The sequence below is a fragment of the Procambarus clarkii genome, chromosome 76, assembly GCF_040958095.1.
Source record: "Procambarus clarkii isolate CNS0578487 chromosome 76, FALCON_Pclarkii_2.0, whole genome shotgun sequence".
In the NCBI taxonomy this organism is placed as follows: domain Eukaryota; kingdom Metazoa; phylum Arthropoda; class Malacostraca; order Decapoda; family Cambaridae; genus Procambarus; species Procambarus clarkii.
In genome coordinates this window covers 3,409,194-3,431,567 of record NC_091225.1, presented here as the reverse complement: position 1 = coordinate 3,431,567, position 22,374 = coordinate 3,409,194, and the positions used below count along the sequence as shown (strand labels likewise).

The following is a 22,374-nucleotide window of genomic DNA, read 5'->3' as shown; positions in this document are numbered from 1 at the left end:
AGTAAGTTAGCCTAGTCCTCCCATGGGTCACTAGTGGTAACAACCAGTAAGTTAGCTTAGTGCTCCCCATGGTTCACTAGTGGTAACAACCAGTAAGGTAGCTTATTGCTCCCATGGGATCACTAGTGGTAACAACCAGTAAGTTAGCCTAGTGTTCCCATAGTTAACTTGTGGTAGGAACCAGTAAGTTAGCCTAGTGCTCCCCATGGTTCACTAGTGGTAACAACCAGTAAGTTAGCCTAGTGCTCCCCATGGTTCACTAGTGGTAACAACCAGTAAGTTAGCCTAGTGCTCCCCATGGTTCACTAGTGGTAACAACCAGTAAGTTAGCCTAGTGCTCCCATTGGTTACTAGTGGTAACAACCAGTAAGTTAGCCTAGTGCTCCCATGGGTCACTAGTGGTAACAACCAGTAAGTTAGCCTAGTGCTCCCCATGGTTCACTAGTGGTAACAACCAGTAAGGTAGCTTATTGCTCCCATGGGGTCACTAGTGGTAACAACCAGTAAGTTAGCCTAGTGTTCCCATAGTTAACTTGTGGTAGGAACCAGTAAGTTAGCCTAGTGCTCCCCATGGTTCGCTATTGGTAACAACCAGTAAGTTAGCCTTGTGCTCCCCATGGTTCACTAGTGGTAACAACCAGTATGTTAGCCTAGTGCTCCCCATGGTTCACTAGTGGTAACAACCAGTAAGTTAGCCTAGCGCTCCCCATGGTTCACTAGTGGTAACAACCAGTAAGTTAGATTAGTGCTTCCCATGGGTCACTAGCTGTAACAACAAAACATTAAGATGTATTACACTAAACATTTAATATATAATTGATGGAAATTTTGCTTTGAGGCTATGAACACCAAACTCTTTGTTAGATTGGAGGTAACAATGGTAACAATGTGTGTGTGTGTACATTTGTAAGTTTAACTGAAAAGCTAACATTAGAGCCTTTTGCGGATGTGAGGCGTCCTAACCTCACCACTATGGCAGTCATGGCGAGCTGTGAGGCGTCCTAACCTCACTACTGTGGCAGTCATGGCGAGCTGTGAGGCGTCCTAACCTCACTACTGTGGCAGTCATGGCGAGCTGTGAGGCGTCCTAACCTCACTACTGTGGCAGTCAGGATGAGCTGTGAGGCGTCCTAACCTCACTACTGTGGCAGTCAGGATGAGCTGTGAGGCGTCCTAACCTCACTACTGTGGCAGTCATGGCGAGCTGTGAGGCGTCCTAACCTCACTACTGTGGCAGTCAGGATGAGCTGTGAGGCCTCCTAACCTCACTACTGTGGCAGTCATGGCGAGCTGTGAGGCGTCCTAACCTCACTACTGTGGCAGCCAGGGCGAGCTGTGAGGCCTCCTAACCTCACTACTGTGGCAGTCAGGGCGAACTGTGAGGCGTCCTAACCTCACTACTGTGGCAGTCATGGCGAGCTGTGAGGCGTCCTAACCTCACTACTGTGACAGTCATAGCGAACTGTGAGTCGTCCTAACCTCACTACTGTGGCAGTCATGGCGAACTGTGAGGCGTCGTAACCTCACTACTGTGGCAGTCATGGCGAGCTTTGAGTCGTCCTAACCTCACTACTGTGGCAGTCATGGCGAGCTGTGAGTCGTCCTAACCGCACTACTGTGACAGTTATGGTGAGCTGTGGGGTTATTTTTAGATGATTTCGGGGCTTAGTGCCCCCACGGCCCGGTCCTCGACCAGGGCTCCAGCCCCAGGAAGCAGTCACACGAAGCCTGCACACCAACTGCACCTCTCATGAAGAAGTGCATTACTAGCATAACCAACAATATATGTCGTTCAGTAAAGACCAGTGACTGGTCAGATTTACTGATTTACCAACACGTCTATATTAACCTGCTCACGAACATAACTGAATATTAAGCTGCTGACCAACCTCACTGAATATTCACCTGCTGACCAACCTCACTGAATATTAAGCTGCTGACCAACCTTACTGAATATTAAGCTGCTGACCAACCTCACTGAATATTAAGCTGCTGACCAACCTCACTGAATATTCACCTGCTGACCAACCTCACTGAATATTAAGCTGCTGACCAACCTTACTGAATATTAAGCTGCTGAATATTCACCTGCTGACCAACCTCGCTGAATATTAACCTGCTGACCAACCTCACTGAATATTCACCTGCTGACCAACTTCACTGAATATTCACCTGCTGACCAACCTCACTGAATATTCACCTGCTGACCAACTTCACTGAATATTAACCTGTTGACCAACCTCACTGAATATTAACCTGCTGACCAACCTCACTGAATATTCATCTGCTGACCAACCTCACTGAATATTAAGCTGCTGACCAACCTCACTGAATATTAAGCTGCTGACCAACCTCACTGAATATTCACCTGCTGACCAACCTCACTGAATATTAAGCTGCTGACCAACCTCGCTGAATATTAACCTGCTGACCAACCTCACTGAATATTCACCTGCTGACCAACCTCACTGAATATTAACCTGCTGACCAACCTCACTGAATATTAAGCTGCTGACCAACCTTACTGAATATTAAGCTGCTGAATATTCACCTGCTGATCAACCTCGCTGAATATTAACCTGCTGACCAACCTCACTGAATATTCACCTGCTGACCAACTTCACTGAATATTCACCTGCTGACCAACCTCACTGAATATTAACCTGCTGACCAACCTCACTGAATATTAAGCTGCTGACCAACCTCACTGAATATTCACCTGCTGACCAACTTCACTGAATATTAACCTATTGACCAACCTCACTGAATATTAAGCTGCTGACCAACCTCACTGAATATTCACCTGCTGACCAACTTCACTGAATATTAACCTGTTGACCAACCTCACTGAATATTAACCTGTTGACCAACCTCACTGAATATTAACCTGTTGACCAACCTCACTGAATATTAACCTGCTGACCAACCTCACTGAATATTCACCTGCTGACCAACCTCACTGAATATTAACGTGCTGACCAACCTCACTGAATATTCACCTGCTGACCAACCTCACTGAATATTAACGTGCTGACCAACCTCACTGAATATTAACCTGCTGACCAACCTCACTGAATATTAACGTGCTGACCAACCTCACTGAATATTCACCTGCTGACCAACTTCACTGAATATTCACCTGCTGACCAACCTCACTGAATATTAACCTGCTGACCAACCTCACTGAATATTAACGTGCTGACCAACCTCACTGAATATTAACCTGCTGACCAACCTCACTGAATATTCACCTGCTGACCAACCTCACTGAATATTCACCTGCTGACCAACTTCACTGAATATTCACCTGCAGACCAACCTCACTGAATATTAACCTGCTGACCAACCTCACTGAATATTAACGTGCTGACCAACCTCACTGAATATTCACCTGCTGACCAACTTCACTGAATATTCACCTGCTGACCAACTTCACTGAATATTCACCTGCTGACCAACTTCACTGAATATTAAACTGCTGACCAACTTCACTGAATATTAACCTGTTGACCAACTTCACTAAAATCCCAGCAGGAATCTCATTATTTAGGCTACACTTGCAACTTGGGTTAAAAGTCACATTTCAATAACTTTTCAAACAATACTTCCCGAGCAGTCTATATATATATATATATATATATATATATATATATATATATATATATATATATATATATATATATATATATATATATATATATATATATATATCAGGGTTTCTTATATATACTGAGAGGTGATGAGAATTAATGAAAGTTACATTGCTAATAGTCGAGATGGAAGAATTCTGTTTCTGCAGTCCAGTCAAACGAAAAATTCGAGAATAATACAAAGTAAATAATATATATTTTGTGTGCAACAGTAAATCATTTAGCACAAAATACTGAGTAAACGTTATAAATAATCACTGTAAAATTAGACTGCAAAACATTGCTAGACAACAGTGTACAGCATCTTAAACACTGTTGGATGTTATACAGTTTCGGTAATTTGAATATAAATTTATTTTTGAGGCCTTGCAGCAGTGTTGCCACACGTAGTGTTACACCTTATCTACCTTCCCTGTACCTGTACACGAAGAAGTTGAGAATCATCTACCATAACAATTTAGTACTTTTTAAGATTATATGTATTTTAATGTGCTGAATCAGGTAGGTGAAACATTTGGGTTCAAGTTGTGATGAAGTGTTGCACATTCTTAGGGATCTTGGTGTTTGTTGCGAGGTTGGTATGGCAACACTGGCAACAGTGGTGAGGCCTCAGTCGGAGTTGAACAGTGGAGGAGGGAGGACGCTGCCCGACGGCTCCCACTTGTATCAGGAAGGAGGACGCTGCTCCACTTGTATCAGGAAGGAGGACACTGCTCCACGTGTACCAGGAAGGAGGACGCTGCTCCACTTGTATCAGGAAGGAGGACACTGCTCCACGTGTACCAGGAAGGAGGACGCTGCTCCACGTGTACCAGGAGGAAGGACGCTGCTCCACGTGTACCAGGAGGGAGGACGCTGCTCCACGTGTACCAGGAGGGAGGACGCTGCTCCACGTGTACCAGGAGGGAGGACGCTGCTCCACGTGTACCAGGAGGGAGGACGCTGCTCCACGTGTACCAGGAGGGAGGACGCTGCTCCACGTGCACCAGGAGGGAGGACGCTGCTCCACGTGTACCAGGAGGGAGGACGCTGCTCCACGTGTACCAGGAGGGAGGACGCTGCTCCACGTGCACCAGGAGGGAGGACGCTGCTCCACGTGCACCAGGAGGGAGGACGCTGCTCCACGTGTACCAGGAAGGAGGACGCTGCTCCACTTGTATCAGGAAGGAGGACACTGCTCCACGTGTACCAGGAAGGAGGACGCTGCTCCACGTGTACCAGGAGGGAGGACGCTGCTCCACGTGTACCAGGAGGGAGGACGCTGCTCCACGTGTACCAGGAGGGAGGACGCTGCTCCACGTGTACCAGGAGGGAGGACGCTGCTCCACGTGTACCAGGAGGGAGGACGCTGCTCCACGTGCACCAGGAGGGAGGACGCTGCTCCACGTGTACCAGGAGGGAGGACGCTGCTCCACGTGCACCAGGAGGGAGGACGCTGCTCCACGTGCACCAGGAGGGAGGACGCTGCTCCACGTGTACCAGGAGGGAGGACGCTGCTCCACGTGTACCAGGAGGGAGGACGCTGCTCCACGTGTACCAGGAGGGAGGACGCTGCTCCACGTGTACCAGGAGGGAGGACGCTGCTCCACGTGTACCAGGAGGGAGGACGCTGCTCCACGTGTATCAGGAGGGAGGACGCTGCTCCACGTGTACCAGGAGGGAGGACGCTGCTCCACGTGTACCAGGAGGGAGGACGCTGCTCCACGTGTACCAGGAGGGAGGACGCTGCTCCACGTGTACCAGGAGGGAGGACGCTGCTCCACGTGTACCAGGAGGGAGGACGCTGCTCCACGTGTACCAGGAGGGAGGACGCTGCTCCACGTGTACCAGGAGGGAGGACGCTGCTCCACGTGCACCAGGAGGGAGGACGCTGCTCCACGTGTACCAGGAGGGAGGACGCTGCTCCACGTGTACCAGGAGGGAGGACGCTGCTCCACGTGTACCAGGAGGGAGGACGCTGCTCCACGTGTACCAGGAGGGAGGACGCTGCTCCACGTGCACCAGGAGGGAGGACGCTGCTCCACGTGTACCACCACTTGCTACACGTCACAATGGGCGGCGCCACCTCCAGCTTACGTCTGCACCAACAAGTGATGAATGAGGTAATGAAACACCAAGGCCAGTATTTACTCTAAATAATCCAAAATGTATCCGTGTAGGACTTTAAACTTCAGCTCCGTATTTGGCGCTGAACATCACAATTGTTGCCGTGTACTTTGAAGATAATCCTTCTTCGTTTACTGGTTCATTGTTCCTTAGTAATTGTCCTTTACTACCACCAGGATGGTTTCATTGTTCTTTAGTAACTGTTCCTTTCCTGCCACCAGGATGATGTCACTTCGTTAGTACTGCCTTCACTATCACTAGGATGGTTTCATTGTTCCTTAGTAACTGTTTCTTTACTACTGCCAGGGTGGTTTTATTGTTCCTTAGTAACTTCTTTTTCTACCACCAGGATGGTTTCATTGTTCCTTAGGAACTGTTCTTTTACGGTTACCAGGATAGTTTCATTGTTCCTTAGCAACTGTTCCTTTACTGCTACCAGGAAGGTTTCATAGTTCCTTAGTAACTACCTTTACTGCCACTTGGACGGTATCATTGTTCCCTTTTAAGTGTTTCTTTACTCCCACTAGGAATGGTTTCATTGTTCCTTAGTTGCTGTTCCTTTACTACCACCAGGAAGGTTTCATTGTTCCTTAGCAACTTTACTACTATCAGGATTCATTGTTCCTCGGTAACTACCTTTACTGCCACTAGGATGGATTCATTGTTCCATAGTAACTGTGCATTTATTGCCACCAGGATGGTTTCAGTGTTTCTTAGTAACTGTTCCTTGATTTGCCACCAGGATGGATTCATTATCCTTTATTACCACAAGGAGAGATTAATTGTTTACTAATTGTTCCTCTACTACCACTAGGATGGATTCATTATTCCTTAGTAACTGGTCGTTTATTACCACCAGGATGGATTCATAGTTCCTTATTAACTGTTCCTTTACTACCACCAGGATGGTTTCACTGTTCCTTAGTAACTTGTCCTTTACTGCCACCAGGATAGATTCACTATTCCTTAGTACCTATTCCTTTACTGACTCCAGGATGGTTTCATTGTTCCTTAGTAACTGTTTTTACTACCACCAGGATGGTTTCATTGTTCTTTAGTAAATGTTCCTTTTCTGCCACCAAGATGGTTTCATTGTTCCTTAGTAACTGTTTCTTTCCTGTCACTAGGATTGTTTCATTGTTCCTTAGTCCCTATTCCTTTTTTACCACCAGGATGGTTTCATTGTTCCTGTGTAACTGTACCTTTAATATCACCAGGATGGTTTCATTGTTCCTTATTAACTGTTCCTTTACTGACATCAGGATTGTTTCATTGTTCCTTAGTACATGTTCCTTTTCTACCACTAGGATGGTTTCATTGTTCCTGTGTAACTGTACTTTTACTAACACCAGGATGAATTCATTTTTCGTTAGTAATTGTTCCTTTACTGCCACCAGTATGGTTTCATTGTTCCTTAGTAACTTCCTGTACTTCCACTAGGATGGATTCATTGTTCCTTAGTAACTGTTCCTTTACTGAAATCAGGACTGTTTCATTCTTCCTTAGTAACTGTTCCTTTACTGCCACCAGGTTGGTTTCATTGTTCCTTAGTAACTGCTCCTTTACTGACATCAGGATTGTTTCATTGTTCCTTAGTAACTGTTCCTTTACTGCCACCAGGATTGATTCATTGTTCCTTAGTAACTGTTCCACTACTGCCACAAGGATGGTTTCATTATTCCTTAGTGACTGTGCCTTCACTACCATCAGGATGGTTTCATTGGTCCTAAGTAACTTGCTTTACTACCACAAGGATAGATTCATTGTCCCTCAGTATCTGTGCCTTTACTGCCAATAGAATGGTTTCATTGTTCCTTAGTAACTGTTCCTTTACTACCACCATGATGGATTCATTGTCCCTTAGTAACTGTCCTTTACTACCACCAGGATGGTTTCATTGTTCCTTAGTAACTGTTCCTTTACTGCCACTTGGATGGTTTCATTGTTCTTTAGTAACTGTTCCTTTACTGTCACCAGGATGGTTTCTTTGTTCCTTAGTAGCTGTGTTCCTTTACTACCACCAGAATGGTTTCATTGTTCCTTAGTAACTGTACCTTTACTGCCATCATGATGTATTCATTGTTCCTTAGTACCGTTTCCTTTACTACCACCAGGATGGTTTCATTGTTCCATAGTACCTGTCCCTTACTACCACCATGATGGTTTCATTGTTGCTTAGTACCTGTCGTTTTCTATCACCAGGATGGTTTCATTGTTCCTGTGTAACTGTACCTTTACTACCACCAGTATGGTTTCATTTTTCTTTAATAACTGTTCCTTAACTTGGGGGGGGGGGGATTAGATTCAAATACGCAAAAAATTTAAACTGGTTCGATTTCAATCAAACTTTTTTGCCGTGTTGTATATGAAAAGGGTTTCATGTGGCCCAAGTCTCAGCATCATAGCATAAATAGGAAGGGAGAAAATAAATATTGAATTATGTGTCATAAATTTTCCAAAATGGTCAAAAACGATCATCAAACACATGTGTTAACTGAAATCATGTCTGTGACTCTCAGCTATCACAATAGCAAGTTAAAAAAAATACTTTTTTGTTCTTTTTAAATTGTTTTTTCTTTGTTTATGGGACGATATACATGAAACATATACACCTGACTGCACGTAAGCCTATCTGTAAGGGTGTCAATTTTCGAGGAAATTGGTTGATGTCAACCTCAGTCTCAGATGACAGCACCTTAGACATTATTATTTTCTTATTTATTTTCAAGTAACAAAACTTCTTATAACTCTTTCATTTTTTATTTAATTTACATGAAACTTACACCTTATATGTAGCGTATATGTCTCTCAAATCTGGTATAAGCTTTTGCTTCCTAAGTTCATTTATTGATTTTATAAAGCAGTATACATGATATATTTGAATAATTTTTTGGGGTACCTTTGACTATTTGCATTAGAAAAACTAAAGATGTTTTGGAAAATCCCTTCCTACAGATCCTTTAATATATGCTAATGTGACAGAAAAGCGTCATAGAATGATTATATCTGAAAGGTGTGGTTTTTTATAAACACATGAACACATGAAACACATGTAATATTCGTTAAAAAAAAGAAAACATTAAAAATCTCCCTTTCTATTTAGGCTGCAGTACTGGAACTTGGGACAATTGCGGCCCTTTTCATATACAAATAGTCAAAAAAGATTTGTTGACATTGAACAAATTTAAAAAAAAACTGACTGACAGTCAGTCAGTTTTTTTAATTTTTTTTCTAAATTTAACTCAACTTTAACTTTTAAATTTTTTAAGGTTTTTTTATATTATTATTTTTAAATTTAGTCAACTTTAACTTTTAACTTTTTTTTTTAACTTTTTTAAATTTAAGTTTTTTAACTTTTAACTTAAATTTTTTAAATTAAAGTCAGTTTTTTTTAAATTTAACTTCATCCTGGTGGAAGTTAACTTCCACCAGGATGGATTCATTATTCCTTAGTAAGAGTACCTTTACTACCACCAAGGATGTGTTCATTGTTCCTTAGTAACAGGTCTTTTACTACCACCAGGATGTGTTCATTGTTCCTTAGTAACTCCCTTTACTACCACCAGGATGGTTTCATTGTTCCCTAGTATCTGCTCCTTTACTGCCACCAGGATGGATTCATTATTCCTTAGTAACAGTACCTTTATTGATACCAGGATGGTTTCATTGTTTCTTAGTAACAGTTTCTTTACTACCACCAAGGTGTGTTCATTGTACCTTTACTACCACCTGGATGGTTTCATTGTTCCTTAGTAACTGTTCCTTTACTACCTCCAGGATGGTTTCATTGTTCCTTAGTAACTTTACTGCCAGCAGGATGGATTCATTATTCCCTAGTAACTGTTCCTTTTCTACCACCAGGATGGATTCATTGTTCCTTAGTAACTTCCTTTACTGCCACCAAGATGATTTCATTGTTCTTAGTACCTGCACTTAACTACCTTTACTTGTTTATTACCGCCAGGGTGGTTTTATTGTTCTTTAGTAACTGTTCATTTTCTACCACCAGGATTGTTTTATTGTTCCATAGTAACTGTACCTTTACTGCTACCAGGATAGTTTCATTGTTCCTTAGTAACTGTTCCTTTACTGCTACCAGGATAGTTTCATTGTTCCTTAGTAACTGACCCTTTACTGACACCAGATTGGTTTCATTGTTCCTTAGTAACTGTACCTTTACTGCCAACAGGACGGTTTCATTGTTCATTAGTAACTGTATCTTTACTGCCAACAGGACGGTTTCAGTGTTCCTTAGTAACTGTTCCACCACTGCCACAAGGATGATTTCATTATTCCTTAGTAACTGTACCTTTACTACCATCAGGATGGTTACATTGGTCCTAAGTAACTTGCTTTACTACCACAAGGATAGATTCACAGTTCCTAAGTAACTGTGCCTTTACTACCAATAGGATGGATTCATTGTTCCTTAGTAACAGGTCCTTTACTACCAATAGGATGGATTCATTGTTCCTTAGTAACAGGTTCTTCACTACCACGTCGATGTGTTCATTGCTCCATAGATAACTGTTCCTTTACTGCCACTAGAATGGTTTCATTGTTCCTTAGTAACTGTACTTTCACTACCACTAGGATGGATTCATTGTTTATTAGTAACTGTTCCTTTACTGCCACCAGGATGGTTTCATTGTTCGTTTCTAACTGTTTCTTTACTACCACCAGGATGGTTTCACTGTTCTTTGTTAACTGTTCCTTTACTGCCACAAGGATGGTGTCATTGTTTCTTAGTAACTGTGCCTTTACTTCCACCAGAATGGTTTAATTTTTCCTTAGTAACTGTTCCTTTACTGCCACAAGGATGGTTTCATTTCCTTAGTAACTGCTCCTTTACTGCCACTAGGATGGTTTCATTGTTCCTTAGTTGCTGTACCTTTACTACCACCAGGATTGTTTCATTGTTCCTTAGTAACTTTACTAACATCAGGATGGATTCATTGTTTCTCGGTAACTGTGCCTTTACTGCCACTAGAATGGTTTCATTGTTCCTTAGTAACTGTTCGTTTACTGCAACAGGAGGGATATATTGTTCCTTAGTAACTGTTCCTCTACTGCCTCAAGGATGGTTTCATTGTTCCTTAGTAACTGCCTTTACTGCCACCAGGATGGTTTCATTGTTCCTAAGTAACTGTTTCATTTCTTCCACCAAGATGGTTTCATTGTTCCTTAGTAACTGGGCCTTTACTACAACCAGGATGGTTTCCATTGTTCCTTAGTAACTTAATTTACAATCACCAGGATGGATTCATTGTTCTTTAGTATTTGCCTTTACTGCCATCAGGATTGTTTCGTTGTTCCTTTGTAACTGTTCCTTTCCCACTACCAGGATGGATTCATTGTTCCTCAGTAATTGTACCTTTATTGCCACTAAGATGGTTTCATCGTTCCTTAATAACTGTCCTTTACTACCACCAGGATGGATTCATTGTTCCTTTAGTAACTATTCCTATATGACCACGATGAAGGTTTCATTGTTCTTTAGTAACTATGCCTTTACTACCACCTGGATGGATTCATTGTTCCTTAGTAATTTCACAACCGCCAGGATGGATTCATTGTTCCTTAGTAACTGTTCCTTTACTGCCACAAGGATGTTTTCGTTGTTCCTTAGTAACTATACTTTTTCTACCACCAGGATTGTTTCATTGTTCCTTAGTATCTGTTCCTTTACTGCCACCAGAATGATTTCATTGTTCCTTGGTAACTGTTCCTTTACTGCCACTGGGATGGTTTCATTGTTCCTTAGTAATTGTTTCTTTACTACCAACAGGGTAGTTTCATTGTTCCTTAGTAACTTTACTACTACCAGGATGGATTCATTGTTTCCTAGTAACTGTTCCTTTTCTACTGTCAGGATGGTTTCATTGTTCCTTAGTAACTGTCTTTACTGCCACCAGAATGGTTTCATTGTTCCCTGATAACTGTTCCTTTTCTCCCACCAGAATGGTTTCATTGTTCCTTAGTAACTGTCCCTTTACTTCCACCAGGATGGATTCACTGTTCCTCAGTAACTGTGCCTTTACTGTGACCGGCATCGTTTCATTGTGTCTTTGTAATTGTCCGTTTACTACCTCCAGGATGGATTCATTGTTTCTTAATACCTGTTCCTTTACTGCCACCAGGATGGTTTCATTGTTCCTTAGTAACTTGGTTTATTACCACCAGCATGGTTTCCTTGTTCCTTAGCAACTATCCCTTACTATCACCAGGATGGTTTTATTGTTCCTTAGTAATTTTACTACATCCAGGATGCTTTCATTGTTCCTTAGAAACTGTACCTTTACTACCACCAGGATGGTTTCATTGTTCCTTAGTAACTGTTCCTTTACTGCCACTATGATGGTTTTATTGTTGCTCAGTAGCTGTGACTTTACTGCCACCAGGATGGTTTCATTATTCCTTAGTAACTGTTCCTTTACTACCACCAGGATGGTTTCATTGTTCCTTAGTAACTGTTCCTTTACTGCCACCTGGATGATTTCATTGTTCCTTAGTAACTGCTCCTTTACTGCCACCAGAATGGTTTCATTGTTCCTTAGTAACTTTACTGCCACTAGGATGGATTCAGTGTTCCCTAGTAACTGTTCCTTTTCTACTACCATGATAGTTTCATTGTTCCTTAGTAACTGTTCCTTTACTGCCACCAGAAAGGTTTCATAGTTCCTTAGTAACTGTTCTTTTACTGCCAATAGGATGGTTTCATTGTTCCTTAGTTGCTGTTCCTTTTCTGCCAATAGGATGGTTTCATTGTTCATTAGTAACTGTACCTTTACTGCCAACAGGACGGTTTCATTGGTCCTAAGTAACTTGCTTTACTATCACAAGGATAGATTCATACTTCCTTAGTAACTGTGCCTTTACACCAGTAGGATGGATTCATTGTTGCTTAGTAACAGGTTCTTTAGTATCAATAGGATGGATTCATTGTTCCTTAGTAACAGGTTCTTCACTACCACGTCGACGTGTTCATTGTCCATAGTAACTGTTCCTTTACTGCCACTAGGATGGTTTCATTGTTCCTTAGGAACGGGTCCTTTACTACCACCAGGATGGATTTATTGTTTATTAATAGCTGCACATTTACTGCCACCTGGATGGATTCATTGCCATTTAGTAACTGTTCCCTTACTGCCACCAGTATGGTTTCATTGTTCTTTAATAACTGTTCGTTAACTTGGGGGGGGGGGGGGGGAGTAGATTTAAATATGCAAAAAATAAAAACTGGTTCGATTTCAATCAAACTTTTTTGTCGTGTTTATGAAAAGGATTTCATCTGGTCCAAGTTCCAGCATCATAGCATAAATAGGAGGAGAGAAAAAAATATTGAATTATGTGTCAAAAACTTTCCAAAATAGTCAAAACTATCATTAAATACAGTACATGTGTTTCTTAAATCATGTCTGTGACTCTCACCTATCACAATAGCATATATTGAAAAAATATATATAATTAATTTTATTAAAAAAATTAAGTTAAATTTGTTTTTTCTTTTTTTTTTTTTCTTTTTAATTTTTTTTATAATTGTTTATGGGACGATATACATGAAACCTATACACCTGACTGCACGTAAGCCTATCTGTAAGGGTGTCAGTTTTAGAGGAAATTGGTTGATGTCAACCTCAGTCTCAGATGTCAGCACCTTAGACTTTATTATTTTCTTATTTATTTTCAAGTAACAAAAATTCTTATAACTCTTTCATTTTTTATTTAATTTACATGAAACTTACACCTTATATGTAGCGTATATGTCTCTAAAATCTGGCACAAGCTTTGCTTGCTAAGTTCATTTATTGTTTTTATAATAGCAATATACATAATATATTTGAATAATTTTTTGGGGTAATTTTAACTATTTGCATTAGGAAAACTAAAAATGTTTTAGAAAATCCCTTCCTACAGATCCTTTATTCTATGCTATTGTGACAGAAAAGTGTCATAGAATTATTATATCTGAAAGGTGTGGTTGTTTATAAACACTTGAAATTGTGTAATATTCGTTAAAAAAAATAAAACATTAAAAATCTCCGTTTCTATTTAGGCTGCAGTACTGGAGCTTGGGACATTTGCAGCCCTTTTCATATACAACTAGTCAAAAAAGATTTATTGACATTGAACAAATTTAAAAAAACTGACTGACGCTCCCTTAACTTCCACCAGGATGGATTCATTATTCCTTAGTAACTACCTTTACTGACACCAGGATGGTTTCATTGTTCCTTAGTAACAGTCCCTCTACTACCACCAGGATGTGTTCATTGTTCCTTAGTAATTGTTCCTTTACTTCCACCAGGATGGTTTCATTGTTCCTTAGTAACTTTACTGCCACCAGGATGGATTCATTGTTCCCCAGTAACTGTTCCTTTTCTACCACCAGGATGGATTCATTGTTGCTTAGTAACTGATCCTTTCTTGCCACAAGGATGATTTTATTGTTCCTTAGTAACTGTACTTTCACTACCACCAGGATGGATTCATTGTTTATTAGTAACTGTACCTTTACTGCCACTAGGATGGTTATTTTTTCCTTAGTAACTGTGCCTTTACTGCCACCAGGATGTTTTCTTGTTACTTAGAAACTGTTCCTTTACTGCCATTAGGATGATTTCATTGTTCCTTAGTAACTGTGCCTTTACTACCACCAGAAAGGTTTTATTATTCCTTAGTAGCTGTTCCTTTACTGCCAACAGGATGGTTTAATTTTTCCTTAGTAACTGTTCCTTTACTGCCACCAGGATGGATTCATTGTTCGTTAGTAACTGTTCCTTTACTACCACCAGCATGGTTTCATTGTTTCTTAGTAACTGTTCCTTTACTGCCACCTGGAAGGTTTCATTGTTCCTTAGTAACTGCCCCTCTACTGCCACCAGGATGTTTTCATTATTCCTTAGTAACCACCTTTTCTGCCACCTGGAATGTTTCATTGTTCCTTAGTAACTGTTCCTTTACTGCCTCAAGGATGGTTTCATTGTTCCTTATTAACTGCCTTTACTGCCCCCAGGATGGTTTCATTGTCCCTTTGTAACTCTACCTTTACGTCTACTAGGATGGTTTCAGTGTTCCTAAGTAACTGGTCCTTTACTGCTACTAGGACGGTTTCATTGTTCCCTAGTAACTGTTCCTCTTCTGCCACCAGGATGGTTTCATTGTTCCTTAGTAACTTTACTACTACCAGGATGGATTCATTGATCTCTAGTAACTGTTCATTTTCTACCTCCTGGATGGTTTTATTGTTCCTTATTAACTTTTCCCTTTACCCTTTCCCAGGATGGTTTCATAGTTCCTTAGTAGGTGGTCCTTTACTGCTACCAGGACGGATTCATTATTTCTCTGGAACTGTACCTTTATTGTCATTAGGACGGATTCATTGTTCCTTAGTAACTGTGCCGTTACTACCACCAGGATGGTTTCATTGTTCCTTAGTAATTGTTCCGTTACTATCACCAGGATGGTTTCATTGTTCCTTAGTAACTGGCCTACTACCATCAGGATGGATTCATTGTTCTTTAGTATGTTCCTTAAGTACCACTAGGATGGTTTCATTGTTTCTTAGTAACTGTTCCTTTATTGCCACCAGTATGGTTTCATTATTCATTAGTAACTGTGCCTTTACTGCCACTAGGATGGTTTCATTGTTCCTTAGTAACTGATCCTTTACTACCACCAGGATGGATTCATTGTTCGTTAGTAACTGTTCCTTTACTACCACCAGCATGTTTTCATTGTTCCTTAGTAATTTTACCACCACCAGGATGCATTCATTGTTCCTTAGAAACTTTTCCTTTACTACCACCTGGATGGTTTCATTGTACCTTACTGTTCCTTTACAGCCACCAAAATGGATTCATTGTTCCTTTAGTAACTGCCTTTACTGCCATCAGGATGATTTCATTGTTCCTTGGTAAATGTACCTTTACTGTCACTAGGATGGTTTCATTGTTCCCTGATAAATATACCTTTACTTTCACTAGGATGGTTTCATTGTTCCTTAGTAACTGTTCCTTTTGTACCACCTGGATGGTTTCATTGTACCCTAGTAACTGTTCCTTTTCTACCACCTGGATGTTTTCATTGTTCCTTAGTAACTTCCTTTTCTACCACCTGCATGGTTCCATTGTTCCTTAGTAACTGTTCCTTAATTACCACTAGGATGGTTTCATTGTTCCTTAGTAACTGTTCCTTATTGCCACCAGGATGGTTTCATTGTTCCTTAGTAACTGTTCCTTTAGTCCTACCTGGATGCTTTTATTGTTCTTTAGGTTACTGTGCCTTTACTACCACAAGGATTGTTTAATAATTCCTTAGTAACTGTACCTCTACTCCCACCAGGATGGATTCATTGTCCGTTTACTACCACCAGTATTGAGTCATTATGCATAAGGCATTAAATGAACAAATTTAAGTTAACTAATGTGCAAAAAGTTCATAAGAGGCTGGACATCGCTGTCAAACTAACTACCGTATGCCACTAGCAAAAATATTAACATTTCTCTACAACAGTTTTCATAATGTTCATCTGTCAATATTGTCTCAAGATTTTTCTTGAATATATTTAGATTATTATGGTGGCATTGAGTGAGAGGTTGGTATGATATGCCTTACAAATCCTCAAAATAAAGGGAATGTTAGGGATGGATCACACAATAATGTATAACATAAACTAGCTGGTCTACTGTTCTTTGCCATGGTGGGGGGGGCACGTAATATTTATTTATTTATTTATTTATTTATTTATTTATTTATTTATTTTTATATATATATATATATATATATATATATATATATATATATATATATATATATATATATATATATATATATACATATATATATATATATATATGTATATATATATATATATATATATATATATATATATATATATATATATATATATATATATATATATATATATATATATATATATATATACAAGAAGGTACATTGGGTTTGTGAGAATACATTGGATAGTACAGTATTTACATTCTTGTAAAGCCACTAGTACGTGCAGCGTTTCGGGCAGGTCCTTAATCTAGCAGATAATTTTAAGTAGGTAATTTCTATCAGAATTGATAAATGATAAAGATACATTGCAAGAGAAAAATGAGATGAGAGAGCTTAGTAAGTATATTAAAGCACATTGTTATATTAAAGCTCTGATTGATTACATTGACAGCTTGATTAGTAATTTAAAACAAGATTAATAGACACCATACAGCAGATTGACAGCACATATAAGACAGCAATGATCACAATGGTAAAGATGTTCAGATTGGGTACATAAAGATTGGGAGACTGGGTAGCAAAAGATACAGATAAACAAGATTTATAAACACCATACAGCAGATTGGCAGCACATACTGAAGACAGCAATGATCACAATGGTAAAGATGTTCAAATTGGGAACATAAAGGTTGGGAGATTGGGTAGCAATAGATACAGTGCAATTTTAAGGCAAAAAGTGAAAAACTATGAAGATGAAATTAGGTACTTTTTAGTATTGATTTTGAATGATGTAAAAGTTGGACAGCTTTTCAATTCAGTAGGGAGTGAGTTCCATAAACTGGGTCCCTTTATTTGCATAGAGTGTTTACACAGATTAAGTTTAACTCTGGGGATATCAAAGAGATATTTATTTCAGGTGTGGTGATAATGGGTCCTATTACATCTGTCCAGGAAGAGTTTCAGACAAGGATTTGCATTTAAGAACAGGGTTTTGTAAATGTAGTTGACACAAGAGAATTTATGGAGTGAGATTATGTTTAGCATGTTTAGGGAGTTAAACAAGGGGGCTGTGTGTTGTCTGAAAGCAGAATTTGATATTATTCTGATAGCAGATTTTTGCTGGGTGATGATGGACTTGAGGTGGTTTGCAGTGGTTGAACCCCATGCACAGATACCATAGTTGAGATAGGGATAGATTAGTGCATAATATAGAGAGATGAGAGCAGAGTTAGGTACATAATATCTGATTTTGGAGAGTATACCTTTCTTACTTTATGTAAGACTTTCTTAGTTATGTGTTGTATGTGGGTACTGAAGTTGAGTCTCTTGTCTAGGAATATGCCAAATAACTTTCCATCATTTTTATTGCTAATGTTTACATTGTCTATCTGAAGCTGAATTGCATTTGTAGATTTGCTTCCAAATAGGATGTAGTAGGTCTTTTCTATGTTAAGTGTTAGTTTGTTGGTTGACATCCATAAGTGGACTTTTTTTAGTTCATTATTAACAACATCATTTAGTGTATGTGGGTTGGGGTTGGAGTAGATGAGGGTAGTATCATCAGCAAATAAAATAGGTTTCAGAATGTTAGAGACATTAGGCAGATCATTGATGTATATAAGAAATAGAAGAGGTCCCAAGATGCTGCCCTGTGGCACTCCAACGGTTATTGGTAGAATGGGAGAGATTATATTATTGATGGCTACACATTGGTGTCTATCACTAAGATAGGATTGGATATAGTCCAGTGCATAGCCTCGGATTCCATAATGATGGAGTTTACATAAGAGGTAATCGTGATTAACAGTATCAAAGGCCTTTCTCAGGTCAATGAAGAGTCCAATTGGAAACTCATTTTTGTCAAGGGCTGAGTAAATTATATCAAGGAGACTAATAATTGCATCGTTGGTACTCTTTTGAGAGCGGAAGCCAAACTGACAGGGGCTAAGAATGTCGAATTTTACGAGATAGGAGTAGAGCTGTTTGTAGATAATTTTTTCAAATATTTTTGATAGTATGGGTAGGTTCGATATTGGTCTATAGTTGTTTATATCTGCCGGATTACCTCCTTTATGAACTGGCGTTACTCTTGCTTTTTTAAGGATATCAGGGAAGGTATGACACTCAAGGGATTTGTTGAACAGCAGAGCTATAGGTGGCGCAAGGGCATGGGAGGCGCTCTTGTATACAATGGATGGGATTTCACTGATGTTCCCAGCTTTGTTCCCAGCTTTAATAAGTTGGGTATTACAATATTGTCCTCAGATCTCCGCTAGGGAAGAAGCTAGTATTTTATATTCCATATTTGGTTGAAGTTAAATTTACATGATAATCAACATTAAGGATTTTTTACGCTGACAAAAAAACTAACAAATCTACAATATAAAAAAGTTAGTCTAAAACTAAAAAAAAAACAGGCATCATTATCTTGGACAGATAAAACCTTAAATTAAAAAAAAATCCTGCGCTTCAATGACTTTCTTTTTTCTCAGATTATTAGCATTGGCAACATTTTGGAACACATGCAGAATCATAACTTGAATGCAGCATCATTGGGAGGCATGGTGACTGTTTATATAATTTTTGACTTTGCTCTCCGCCAGGTAAAAAGTTAGTATTTTATATTCCTTATTTGGCTGTAATTAAATGTTATGATTATCAAAATTTAGAATTTCTTATGCTGACAAATAAAGAAAATTAGATTTATGACAAATAAGTACAAGTTAAGTACCAATAGCTGTTCACTTTAATCACAAAACAGTACTGCATACTATTTGAAAAATTACTTAAAAAAATCAGTAACAATCCATTAGTGTTTTGAATGTTAATTTCTTGTAGAAGAGAAAACTACACATAATTTTCTGACGAAGAGGAATTCTTTATATTCACAATTATTTGTTTACAGTGAAACACATAATGAAAGAGACAGACGAACAATATGGTTTTTGGAGGGAACTGCCTACTATGAACATGTAAGTATATCTTTTCATTTCTTAATGAGTCTTTTAGTTATCGACTGTGCTTTACTAAAGAAGTGCAAGGAAAATTTGTCTAGACAAACGTTGAAAGATAACGATTAGTTAGTGAAGCATTGTTTATTTACGCTACGGCTGGACAGTATAGTTGACATTGTTATCCATTATGCTGCTGCAGCCTCAGTGTAACTGACATTTATTGTTAACCCCTATGAAGCTGCAGCCTCAGTATAGTTGACATTATTAACCCTTATGCTGCTGCAGTCTCAGTGTCGGTGACATTTATTGTTAACCCTTACGTTGCTGCAGCCCCAGTGTAGCTGACATTTATTGTTAAAACTTAAGCTACTGCAGCCTCAGTGTAGCTGACATTGTTAATCCATATGCTTCTGCAGCCCCAGTGTAGCTGACATTTATTATTAATCCCTATGCTGCTACAGCCTCAGTGTAGGTGACATTTATTGTTAACCATTATGCTGCTGCAGCCTGAGTGTAGCTGACATTTAGTGTAACCCTTATGCTGCTGCTGGTTCAGCGTTGCTGACATTTATTGTTTACAATATATGATGTTACTTACTGGATAGTATATACCTAACCTCCCTCAGTTCACCAATTTCAGGCTTAGGAACAGCCTGCATTATGGTAGCCAATATTATTAAACAACATCCAACATGGTAGCGAATCTTAGGAAAAGCCTAAATTATGGCAGGTAATGTTACGAAGTTACCATATCGTAGTAAATTTTTTGAACAGCCTCCATTATCATAGTAGTACATCTCAAGAACAGCTTTTATAGTGGTTGTTAAATTCAAAAACTGTCTTTATCATGAGTTAAACTGAGAGAACAGTGTATGCTGGACCGTGTACTGTGGAGCACCATAAACGTACTGAGAGAACAGTGTACGCTGGACCGTGTACTGTGGTGCACCATAAAGGTACTGTTGAGAACAGTGTACGCTGGACCGTGTACTGTGGTGCACCATAAACGTACTGAGAGAACAGTGTATGCTGGACCGTGTAATGTGGAGCACCATAAACGTACTGAGAGAACAGTGTATGCTGGACCGTGTAATGTGGAGCACCGTATAGGTACTGAGAGAACAGTGTATGCTGAACCGTGTACTGTGGAGCACCATAAAGGTACTGAGAGAACAGTGTATGCTGGACTGTGTAATGTGATGCATCATAATGGCACTGAGAGAACAGTGTATGCTGGACCGTGTACGGTGGAGCACCATAAAGGTACTGAGAGAACAGTGTATGCTGGGCGATGTTACATGGTGCACTATAAAGGTACTGAGAGAACAGTGCATACTAGGTATTCACCGAGTTGTGCTTGTGGGGGGTTGAGCTCTGCTCTTTCGGCTAGCCTCTCAACTGTCAATTAACTTTTCTGGGAGTGGGGGGGGGGTACCCTTTCAGCTCTCCGTAGCTATCCAGGCTGATATGGATATATTAGACTTTGGCATCACTCATGTGAATGGAGTTCTTAGGCCTATCGGGGACCACGAACCAGAACCTGCCCCCCTCAGAGAGGCACGAGGAGCAATGACCTATAAAAACTGCTGTGCTGTTGGAAGCATTCTATGTCTGTCGTTCACCAGGTCAGGTTCCCAGAAAGGTAAGTGCCCCAAAACAAACCCCTATTCTGGTTAAAATATTGCTACTGAAAGTCGAACTAGTGGACAGAACTGCCCAAATTAAAATGAGCAAACGAGCACGACGTCATTGGGCCGCTGTCTGTGCCAGGAGGAGGAACGGGGGATCCCCAGACCCTCACGCCAGCTATCCGCCCCACAGTTCTGTGGCTGATGTGATTGGCAACGGTCGTGTGACTATGGCTCCTGTTTCTGTCCTATGGCTCTGTGCCTTGTGGTGTGGCACTGTTCTTTGGCGGGGTTTGGCTCTCCAGGCCATTCACGTTCGGGGGATCTTCAACGTCCTAGCGGACGGTCTGTCATGATACATCTTCTTGAGATGATTTCGGGGCTTAGCGTCCCCGTGGCTCGGTCCTTGACCATGCCTCCTTTTTGTTACACCCCCCCTTAGGAAGCAGCCCATAGCAGCTGTCTAACTCCAAACGTTCATCCCCCTGTCCACGGAATGGACGGTCGATGCCGACTCATTCAGTTGGCTCTGCCGGATATATGGGCTCCCGGAGGTGGACCTCTTCACGTCAGCGTGTTCGAGGCGTCTCCCGTTATACGTGGTGCCTCTTCCCGATTGCGAAGCTGTTGGGGTTGATGCCTTGCGACTGGACTGGTCGAGGTGGGGTTACTGCACCTCCTCCCTGCAGTTCAGCGGTTGCTCCAGGTCTTTGCTAACTTGGAGACTTACCAAGGGAGAGTAATCCTCTTAGCTCCTTGGTGGCCCCCCAGCCTTAGTTTCAGGTGCTGCTTACTCGGTGTCCGAACTCGGGAGTCTTCTCGCGGCTCTGGCTTTTTCAGTAGATCGGACTGTTCTGTTACAGGTCTCAACCTCAACCTGGCTGGTTCAGTCTTTTCGAGTTTTTGCGTTTGATCTTTCTGTCTTGAGTCTATCACCAATTGTATGGTGAGCAGGTGGCAACATTGATGGTGTCCCAACTGCATGCTTTGTCTTGGTGGCAGTATGAAGTTTCCTGGCGGTCCTTCCATTTCTTTTTGTCCCGTCATAGGTTGACTTCGGTTTCTGATAGGATTGTCTTGTCCCTTCTTTTGTGATTGTTTCAGGACCATCATCTTATGCTGAATACTGTCGTTTCGTATTGTGCAGCGCTGGTGGAGCTGCTGCTGATTGCATTCAGCATTGATGTTACTTCTGCACCTTTTCGCAAGCTGTCTCATGCGTTGTTTCACCTCCGGCCTGCTCGTGTGCCGCCTGAGCCATCCTGGTCTTTGGACCGGGTACTCTCTTATTTCTTC

The 22,374-nt window shown here is 40.6% G+C and overlaps 1 protein-coding gene across 3 annotated transcripts in view; it reads left to right on the top strand.

Moving 5' to 3' along the window:
- The first annotated feature begins 4,196 nt into the window (after positions 1–4,196).
- The window catches only part of LOC123752195 (uncharacterized), a 102,789-nt gene continuing 84,611 nt past the window's right edge, over positions 4,197–22,374 (top strand). For 2 of the 3 annotated variants that reach the window (XM_069313618.1, XM_069313619.1), the window contains exons 1-3: positions 4,275–5,752; positions 18,989–19,106; positions 19,402–19,468. In XM_069313618.1, coding sequence (XP_069169719.1) covers positions 5,702–5,752; positions 18,989–19,106; positions 19,402–19,468 — 236 coding nt within the window. In that variant the 5' untranslated portion in view covers positions 4,275–5,701. Of the gene's footprint in view, positions 5,753–18,988; positions 19,107–19,401; positions 19,469–22,374 lie in introns of those variants that run through there. The other variant, XM_069313617.1, reaches the window with a different exon arrangement.